The sequence below is a fragment of the Sinocyclocheilus anshuiensis genome, unplaced genomic scaffold (assembly GCF_001515605.1).
Source record: "Sinocyclocheilus anshuiensis isolate Anshui unplaced genomic scaffold, SAMN03320099.WGS_v1.1 scaffold1774, whole genome shotgun sequence".
Lineage (NCBI taxonomy): Eukaryota > Metazoa > Chordata > Actinopteri > Cypriniformes > Cyprinidae > Sinocyclocheilus > Sinocyclocheilus anshuiensis.
Genome location: NW_015546120.1, coordinates 148,483 through 159,100, shown reverse-complemented (window position 1 = coordinate 159,100; position 10,618 = coordinate 148,483). Strand labels below are relative to the sequence as shown.

General features: G+C 37.4%; 2 protein-coding genes across 2 annotated transcripts in view; both read right to left on the bottom strand.

Annotated features, from left to right (window-relative positions):
• Positions 1-4,961: 4,961 nt before the first annotated feature.
• Positions 4,962-10,618, bottom strand: part of LOC107700951 (uncharacterized) — a 12,863-nt gene continuing 7,206 nt past the window's right edge. The window contains exons 4-9 of the mRNA XM_016502830.1: positions 8,081-8,110; positions 7,850-7,953; positions 7,391-7,482; positions 6,931-6,973; positions 6,435-6,623; positions 4,962-6,335 (exon numbers count right to left, since the gene is read on the bottom strand). Coding sequence (XP_016358316.1) covers positions 5,445-6,335; positions 6,435-6,623; positions 6,931-6,973; positions 7,391-7,482; positions 7,850-7,953; positions 8,081-8,110 — 1,349 coding nt within the window. The 3' untranslated portion in view covers positions 4,962-5,444. The remainder of the gene's footprint in view (positions 6,336-6,434; positions 6,624-6,930; positions 6,974-7,390; positions 7,483-7,849; positions 7,954-8,080; positions 8,111-10,618) is intronic.
• LOC107700955 (uncharacterized) overlaps positions 9,205-10,618 on the bottom strand; it is a 6,285-nt gene continuing 4,871 nt past the window's right edge. The window contains exons 3-4 of the mRNA XM_016502834.1: positions 10,385-10,448; positions 9,205-10,058 (exon numbers count right to left, since the gene is read on the bottom strand). Coding sequence (XP_016358320.1) covers positions 9,272-10,058; positions 10,385-10,443 — 846 coding nt within the window. The 5' untranslated portion in view covers positions 10,444-10,448 and the 3' untranslated portion in view covers positions 9,205-9,271. The remainder of the gene's footprint in view (positions 10,059-10,384; positions 10,449-10,618) is intronic.

Below are 10,618 nucleotides of genomic sequence, written 5' to 3'. Positions count from 1 at the left end.
CAGGCAGGCTCAAAGTTCGCCAACGTCATAGACTAGCTCACCCACCAAAGTATGGAACTCTAGAGTGGAGGTCTAGCAAACGACTCTCAGAACGAGAGGAGACCTGGCTACACTCAACTCTAAAACAGTTAGTGAGGCTCAAAGGAAAGAGCCTACACATTAATACTGTCTAAGCGGAGCTCTGGAGAGTGTAGGCTTCAGCAGAATGACTCTCTTTAACAAGTCTAACAACGCTCAGGTGGTAGGGGAACTCTTAAGAGTGGAGGTCTCAGAAAAAAACTCTCTAGAACGAGAGGAGACTTAGCTACACTCAACACCAGAGGCAGTTAGTGAGACTCAAAAGAAAGAGCCTACATACACTCAATGCTAGAGACAGTTAGCAAGGCTCACAATAGAGCCTAAGAGTACTGCCTAAGCAGAGCTCTGAAGAGCGGAGACTTCAGCAGAATGACTCTCTTAAACGAGAGGAAGTCTATCAACACTCAACCCTAATTGAGAAGCTCTAAAATTGGAGGTCTCAGCATAACGACTCTCAAGAACAGCTGGTCAGGGAGGCTCACAGAGAGCCTCACAACCTGAAATAACTGCAAAACAAAAATACTAGGGAGCAGAGTGCTCAGCATAACTCTCTAGGCGAGAGGAGCAAAACCCATGCTCAACCTAAATCCAATAATGTAGATATCAGAGGTTTTTGGCATTGAACTACAATCGACATCTCACATTATACACAGTTCCTATTCTGTAAAATAAATAGAAACAAAAAAAGAAATTCTGAAAGAGAAAGCACTCCTCATCAGATTCCTTCCATGTCTGACTAACTGCCTCGGCAACCGCGAGACCTGAAACGCGGGTGAGAGGCGCTCAATTCTCAAAGGAATTCTGAAAGAGAAAGCAGTCCTCGTCAGATTCCTTCCATGCCCTGACTACAATCCCCGTGATCGGTCTGATTAACTGCCTCAGCAGCCGCGAGACCCGAAATGCGGGTGAGAGGCGCTCAATTCTCAAAGAGAATCAGGCATACAGGCATTCTCAACGCGATCACATCTCGCAGCGTGGCTAATCTCCGTCGAGAGCCAAACACACTCTGTTCAAACACTAAATTCTCTCAAGAATCAGGCAAGAACAGAAACCACCGCGAATGCATCGCATTAAGCTCGTTCAACTCCCTGGAGAGGCGAACGCGCTCGCGCAAACGCTGACAAAACTTGAGTACAGACCTCTGCTCTAGTAGTCTTCTTGTTCGCGTTCTTATTTACATCATAGGCTGCCACCTGCCAATGTCAAGTTCATTGTCGTTTTTTCATTCATGCTTCAGACACCGGTCACGCTGAAGGCGTTCCCCTAGCGCCCTCTAGAGGACGCAGTGTGGAGTTCCCTTTCGAAAGGGAACTTTGCTTTATTTTTTTGTAGATGTGATGCTGTGGAATATGATAGACATTTGGAAACAGAAGACACAATATATTTTACCTGTACTATAATTTTTTCATTAATAACTGCTTGGAATGGCAGGGGCAGAAGCACACAACTCACACTTACACTCACACTCTTACATACTGAGCACTTACATAGTGAGCACTTTTCCTTTGCTGAGATAATCCATCCACCTCACAGGTGTGGCATATCAAGATGCTGATTAGAAAGCATGATTATTGCACAGGTGTGCCTTAGGCTGGCCACAATAAAAGGCCACTCTAAAATGTGCAGTTTTACTGTATTGGGGGGTCCGAAAACCAGTCAGTATCTGGTGTGACCACCATTTGCCTCACGCAGTGCAACACATCTCCTTCGCATAGAGTTGATCAGGTTGTTGATTGTGGCCTGTGGAATGTTGATCCACTCCTCTTCAATGGCTGTGCGAAGTTGCTGGATACTAACACACTATCACTAACAGAAATTTAGACAGATTTGTGAACAATATTTGAGAGAAATAGGCCTTTTGTTTACATAGAAAAAGTCTTAGATCTTTGAGTTCAGCTCATGAAAAATGGGGGCAAAAAAAAAAGTGTTGCGTTTATAATTTTGTTCAGTGTATGTTCTCGGACCTCTTATCACCCCATCTTAGTGTGGATGAGACGGTTAATATTTTTAATATATTTCATATTTTTAATGCTTGGATACATTAGATCAGGTGGCATAGCAAGCACAAATCAGCTCCATGGTTGAATGAACATATCAGGTCCCTAAAAAGGGAATGTAGAAGATGTGAATGAAAATGGAAGAAAGTTAAGTTACAAATCTCTTACGAAATGCTGAACGAAATGCTGTCTAAATTTCAACGAGCTGTAAAATTTGCTAGGACAAGCTACTTCACAAATATTATTGAAAAAAATCGGCAAAATCCGATAGTTCTTTTTTCAACGATTGACTCTGTTCTGAACCCTAAATTAGAGGTGTCTGCCGATACATCTGTTGAATTATGTGAAAGCTTTTTACAATTCTTTGTCGGTCGAATATCAGAGGTTCGAAATAATATACAGCAGTGTACATATGTGCCTTTGACTGCACCAGAAAGCCCTGCTATGCTATCGGAATTTGAGCCTATCTCCATATCCACTGTTAATGACATTGTTTCTAAGCTGAAGCCTACATTTGCTCCTCAAGACAATATTCTGACATCTGTTAAGGCAAATCATCGAAACGGTCGGTCCATATATAGTTTCTATAATAAATAAAAGTTTTATTTCAGGGATCGTGCCCGACTACTGTAAACACGCTGTAGTTCAGCCCTTACTGAAAAAAAGAAAATTTGGATAAAAGTGTTCTCTGCAACTATAGACCAATCTCTAAACTTCTATTTCTGGCCAAGATTTTAGAGAAAAGTGTTATTATTCAACTGGAGTCATTCCTTGATGAAAATGATATTTGTGAAATATTTCAGTCAGGTTTTAAGAAGCATCATAGCACAGAAACAGTAGTATTAAAGGTTTTTAATTATATTTTTTGGCAACCGATCAAGGGAATATGACTGCACTTTTGCTTTTAGATCTTACAGCAGCATTTGACACAATTTAGCAACATATTCTCATCTCACGACTTGAAACATGTGCTGGCATCTCTGGAAATGCCTTAAATTGGTTTAAATCATATTTGTTAAATAGAAGTTTCTCTGTTGGTATGGGTGAGTGTACATCAGTTTCATCACCTTTATCATGTGGTATTCCTCAAGGGTCTGTGTTGGTACCGCTTCTCTTCTCTCTCTATATGCTCCCATTAGGTTCGATTCTGCATAAATACAGTGTGTCCTTTCACTGCTACGCAGACGATACACAATTGTATGACCATTTAAGTCAAATGATTCCACTGCCATGGAAAGATTGTTGGCCTGTCTGAATGATGTCAAGGCATGGATGTCTGTACATTTTTTGAGCCTAAATGAATTGGAAACAGAATTGATTCCTTTTGGTCCCTCTGAACCTGATAACGCAGTTCAAATTAAGCTGGGTCCCCTGAGCCCTTTTAGGAAACATCATGTAAACAAATTGGGGATGATTTGCAATAGTGCACTAAAATTCGACAAGCAGATAAATGAATAATCAATAAAAAGTTTTAGACAGACTACAGATGGTCCAAAATGTGGCTGCAAGAATGCTCACAGGCACTTGTAAATTAGATCATATTACCCCTGTGTTAAAATCATTGCCTTGGTTGGCTGTTTCTTTTCAAATTAATTTCAAAATTGTATTGTGGGGGTCGCGCATTTGCAAGGAACAGCTTGCTGTTATATATTAGGGACGTACCGACACTCGGTCAGTTTAAAAGCAACTTGAAAACATATTTTTTTATGATAGTGTTCAAACTTAGATAAGTGCGAAGGTTGCTAGTACCATATATGCCTCTTCTGATCCTAGTTAAGATGCATTTTGATTGTCTTTTTTAAGGTTTATTTTTTTATGTTACTTATATAATTATATGGATGAGATCCCTTTTTAAAAGTTGTCTTCTGCTCATTGTGTTACTGTTTGTAGAGCACTATGGTCAACGTTGTTTTATTCAGTGCTTTAGAAATACATTTGAATTTGAATTTCTTTACGGAAAATGAGCCAAGGCCAATAAGTCTTGAGTTTGAAAAAATAATTAATAGTATAATTTTTCTTTTGATAAAAAGTGAAAACGGGTCCCACATACCCGAACACCATACAAGAGTTAAAGCAGGTTTGATTTTTTTTTTCTTATCAGTCTATATTCACAGTAATTTCACTATCCACTCGGTTCACTTAGAGGTGTGCACACTGCCAGAGCTGTGTGAGATCACTACCTGCTTTTGTGGGGGTGCATAGAGGTGTTTTTTTGGTCAACTTGTTTAGTTTCTATAGGTTTGTAAAATTCTAAAAGCTCTTCATTCCAAAGATACTACAAGCTAGTCTGTGTATTCAGTAGGTGTAATGTATTGTAAATTGCTTCAGCTTTATAAGGTATTGCAAGTATTATATACAACAATAACAAAAGATTGTATTGTGATAAAAAGGGAAATTTACTTTTGGTACTTAAGTTTACAGTTTGAAAAGTTGTTTTATAGATTTGAAATGTGCTTGAATTTAAATGCCTTTTTTAAAATACTTACAGTGTGGTTTAAAAAAAAAAATTTTTATTATGAAAAATAACCTTAATGAAAGATGTTGTGAATCCCTAGCGCATCATGACAGAAGTGCACGTGAGGGATTGGCATCCAAAAATGACAGCTGGCTGGCATTTTTCTCAAAATGCAAAAATGAGACCTCCGAGTTTGCACACACCTTTTCAGAGCCGTCATTTTCTGTCTGAATAATAAAGTTTATCTTCACACAGGTGAGCAAATGTTAGCTGGATAATGAGAATCTCTATTCATATACACTCCTGAACAAAATCTTAAGACATTAATGCAAAACATTACAAGTATTCGCATTTCACACTGGTGGATCGTAACCAGGTTGTAAGTACTGCTTCAAAATGCCAAAAGAAGAAACAGGAGCAAGAGACAAAAAAACAAAAAGTAGGCAATTTATTGAAAACTGCATTTAAACAGGCTGTTCATCAACTGATCAACAAAATTCATCTTTGCCTGTACAATAACAACTGCATAAATTGTGTTGAAATTGTTTGATAAATACAATTATGAATATAGAAATATGATGAAAAAAATTAAATGATACTTTTAAATATGACACTAACACCAGCAGTATGCTAGGTGGCGGCAAATCCAGCACAACAGTATCAAAAGAAATAACATTAGAAATACGTTATTAGAAATAAGAAATAAGCCAAATTAGAAATAAGCCACTCAAATTCTCAGGTGCAGCATATGCGAGAGCTTCAGTTTCTGTTGTGTGTGCATCAGTGGACCTAGAAATAAATGGTACATGTTATGTTCATCATGTGAATGCATCATTTATTGCATTGTACTATTGTACTACAACACTAGCTACTACTACAATCAAAACGTTTATCTGTGATTAAAGAACAAATTCTCAGTTATCTGTGTTTGGGGTCTCAGAGTTTGGGTTCAGTGCGTCTCGTAGCGTATCCAGAATCGTCTGAAGCTCCTCTGAAGTCTCTTTTATTTTTGTCACAAATTTCATGGTCTCAGATTTCAGCTCTTCTGCTTGTTGAGTGTTTGAAGGCAGCAGGTTTGTTGTGTCGTTGTTATTTGGTGTCCAGTCATTCAACCCAGTGGTTTGGTTGCTGGTGGATTCTTGTCGACTCGATTTTAAAACGTAATCTCTGCGGATGTTGTGGATTTCTCTGGAGTCGAGAAAAACGAAGAATACGTCAACAGCTATGAAAAGTGCAGATAAAACCCCTGTAGCTGCTTCAGCCACACGAACTGCTCTTGCAGCCTGAGCTGCAATTTTCCCTACGTTTACGACTTGAGTTAAACGAAGAAGCTCCGGGATTCCTCCCAGTCCTCGTCCAAGTCGAGCTCCTGCTCTCATCCCGGATCGTGCATTGGAAAGTGACCCACTGCTTGTTGAAAACTCATTTTGTAGCGTTTCCACTGCTGTTGAGATGCTTTGGATGCAGCATATAATGGAGGTAATTTTCTCCTGGAACTCTGTTAAGATCATTTTAATCTTTTGTCTGTTTGTTTGCTGGTTAACCATGTTTGTTATGTTGCTGGCACCAGCTGTTATTCCACCAGCTACTGCCGTGCCGATTCCCACACCTGTCACTATCAGAGAGGCTCCAAGAGTGAACGGAGTGAGAATAAGTCCAACTATAGATGTGATTCCTCCAGCCAGACCTACTACACCTCCTGTGAGACTACTGACGGTTGTGTTGAAGTGGACCGTCTCCAAACCATCGGCCAGGTTTCTCATTACATCTAGCGTCTTATAAAGCTCATCAATAGTTTGTATGCTCTGAAAAATTACCAAATGATTCAAATCAATGCCTATGTCTGAAAAATTGACTTTCTCATTTCATAAAAGTAAAATGTAAACATTAGTAAATTAGCTTACCATTGTATGAAGGTGTTCAATGATAAAAGGCCTCATTAAGATCTCATTGACAGATGGCCGGAGCTCTGGATCCTTCTGAAGTGTGTCTTTCACAAGCTGACGAAGATCCTCAGAAAAGGTGTTGGGAAGAGCTTCGTAGGAGCAGGTGAGTATCTTTGTAACAATCTCAACTGTGTTTCTTGCTTTAAACTAAGAGGAATAATGATACGAGTTAACCAGTTGGTGGGATCTTAAAACAATGCATCAGTGAGTTCATACAAAAAAAAAAAAAAAACTTTTATGCCTATTGAGCCAAAACAATTACATTATACTGTTTTTTTTTTGTGTGTGTGTGAAAGTATTGTACAATAATATCAATTTTGCCAGCTAGATAACTTGTATGAATGATATCAAATTGCACAGTGTTGGCCTTTCTGAAAGCTTTAAATTTCTGCAATATATTACAAAATCAATGAATTTAGTTATATGAAGGATTAAATTGAACCAAAAATCTTACCGCACACTTCAGCATGCACAGCTCATAGATGACACATCCCAACCTCCGTAGTAACATCAGTCAAAATCAAACTATTCATACAGCCTCCAACTATTACATGGCAACATCTGAAATAAAATCGATTAATTGCAGACACTTCAGGCTCTCTATCGATCTCTGTGGTTGAAACATAAAAATACAAGTAATTTGCAAAGGAACATAATTCAATATTTTAATAAGTTGTGCCTCAACACTGGTCACTGATAATAGCAAATCTGCATTTTTGTAGGCTTACCGGGGTAAGACAAGAAAATTATACAATGGGATTTTTTTTCCTTTTCTATGTATTTTCTTTAATATATAACCGTACATAAATCAGAGTTTATTAGTGACATTTTACTTGTATTTTTATTTAGTGTTATCTAGAATAGATTTTCCAATACTGTCAGAAGTAGCTTTCAGACTCAATGAATTGAGTTACATTTGTACCTTGGGCTTCAGGTTTTTATGGAGGATCTGTTGATCATGCAGGTACTTTAATGCCATGCAGATCTTCACAGTCCAGTCCAGAATCTGTAAATCAATAAAATGTGAATTTATAAATCAGAAAGCTTTGCAACAGTTTTGTACTTTTAACACATTCTTTTTTATGATTAGTTTGAATAGAAAAAGCATCCAACATCTCATTAAATATTATCTGCATGAAGAGACTTATCACCAATGTTTTTTAATGCTTGTATTGCAGTGGTAATACTTCCTAACTACTGCTTTTCTGAACTGGCATGATAACCATGTTTTCAATTTTCAACATGCTGTGAGTTTAAACAGTGGGTTATGTTGGGTTAAGTCATGGGTTTTACTAGCAGTTAATAGTATAATTATAGTATTCAATGGTGATGGTTTAAATTTTACTATCTTTAAATCTGTAAACATACTGTACCTCATTCTCAGAAAATGTATCGGCTGCCTGTATTTTGAGTTTGATTTTCTGAGCAAGATCTCCACCCTCACAGAGCTCCAGTACAAGATACAGACAGTCAGGACCTGAAAGCAGATTCACTCATTACAGGATTTTAAATCATTAAAGTGATCAAACTACTGTAAATGAGAATACATATACTCATATAACTTTAGATGTGCTAACAGAATTAATTTCGAAGTTTATTTTAACCTGCAATGACTTCCTTGTGATGGACGATGTTGAGGTTGAGGCCTTTACCTTCCTTAAACAAGCAGAGCGACACAGACGGCGATTATCAAGGCAAAAATGGGCTGTAAAAACCAATGTAGAATCAGTCTTTCTGTATTGAGCAGAAATCTGGAGTTACACAATTAACAAAGGCCAGACGAAACACCAACAGACAAGACGAGAAGGGAAAAGGAAAAATTAAAAGTCCAAGAAAAACCTTATGCAGAGACCATTTGAATACTTTTGTTTGTATAATGGGTAACAGACAGTCAGTAAGACTTAATAAAAATGCAGTTCTAGTAATGGCTCAGGTCCAAAAGCAAAAAATATAGTCCAAAAAAGGAAAAAAGAGTTAGGATCAAAAAATAATCCAAATGAAAAAAATTGTGTAGGAGCAAATCCAATTGGAGTAAACAGCCTCAGTTTCACTTCATACAAACAGCAGCAGTATACAGTCTTTGATAAGTGCCGAAATAATAGTTCCTCAAATAAAACCACAGTATGCTCTCACCGTCTACCTCTCTCTTCCTTGTCTTTTATACCTGGAGTCTTACTCTCTCTACCTGAAGAGACTGACCCCTACAGATTTGGAAGATAATTACAAGGACATGATCTGGTACGAGTCTACTGAATAAAAAAAATCATGTCAAAACAACTAAAGAGAGCATTTAGCAATTCAAGGAGCTACAATCCTCATTCTTTCATCTTTATGATTGATTTTCAAAGTCCTCTATTTGATATCCGTATTAAAACAAGAGGCAAATAACTTGCCCTGTTACTTTAAATCCTTAAAGTACTTTAAATAGTTTAAGTCCAAAGGTTGCAATGATGCACATAGACTGTATGGTCACACTTTAGTTTGGGGACCAATTCTCACTATTAACTATGACTTTTGCCTCAATAAACTCCTAAGTTGCTGCGTATTAATAGTTAAGATAGTTGTTACGTTTCGGTATAGGGTTTATCTAAAATATGCTCATGCAGAACAAGGCATCAGTGCTTTATAAGTACTAATAAACTGCCAATATGCTAGTAATATGCAATAACATTAATTGTTGTAGGACAATGAAACATTGCAATGCAATATTGGTGTAATATATGTGTTGTCCTCTGTCAGGTGGATCCAGTAACAAGTTCTGTCTCAGCAGTTCATACTTTTTCATTTTCTCAGGTTCAACTAAAAATATCTGATATTCTGTCTGTTTTTTGGCTGATTTCTTTCACGCTATTTTTTAACTCACATATTCCTTTCTGCATATCATTAATGAATTTCTCTGCTTTCTCCTTAAACTCTCTTTTATGTATTTGTTCCTGTCTGGGTCTGACAGGTTTGGCACGTTGCCTCTTGTTGTCTTCGATAATCTCTTTGAGGATATCAGGCACAGAACTAACTTTGGCGATCATTTCTGAAATGTTTCCAGACAAATGCACAATTTTAGAAACCACTTTACTCCTGTCATGTTCCTGGAAGAGGTGCCTTTTTTTAAAGCAGTAGGCAAAATGTTCACTTAATGCCTGGGTTTTGTGGTATGATAGTGAAGGATCTCTCAGTATTTCCTCAGTGCGTTGACAGATTGTTTCCAGCATGTCAATAATCGGGTTTACTTTATCCTGAAATCCATGAAGTTCCTCTTCAACAGATCGTTTTAAGTTCTTTTCCTGCTGTGTTTTCCTGTTTAGTCCAAAAGCAGCACATAATACAGCAACTACAGCCGCAGCTGCCCCTGCTGCAGAAAAAACATCACAATCCTCTTCATCAATTACAAAAAACGATAATGCCAACAACACCAGTGCGATTCCTCCAGTTATTACTCCTCCACTGAGTGCATAAATAGCAAATCTGTAACCATTTTTAAACTTATTGATGAGATCATGAATTTTCTCCAAATGCTTGATACATTCTAGGGAAATGTCCCTTTGAAGTCTAGTCAATTCATCTGTGAGATGAAAAACATCAGATCTAAAAAAAAACAGAGCAGAAACATCAGGGATTTTTATACAGTATATAATGTACGTCTCATAATACAAATATTTATATTTTAGTACATATATGATAAACGTGCGTATATTAGCTGATATGTATCAATGAAACAGTTTCTTTAATTTGATACTTTATGCTACATAAACAGTATGACTACACAGGCTTTTATTATTATGCTTTTTTTCAAAACATTGTCACATTATCAAAATTATTCTAAACACTCAGATAATTGTTCTGGTCCTTTGTATCAAGTGAAAACCCCTAAAAATACACAATGTATTAAAATAATAACAACGATCTCTTACAACATGTTAGGTGGTAGCTCCATGCTTCCGCGCCGATGGTGACCTCTCGGTGAAGCCATTGTTGCTGTGATTAAGCAGCAAAAGAGTTATTTGTCATGTCAGGACCAGCTAGGACATTGCAAATGTAAGAGACTAGCAAGATCATCATGCAGACAGTCAAGCCAGTCGTCTACTATAATGTGATTTTTATATATCATTCATGATGTTGACAAAGAATTGAATAGATTTTCTTTC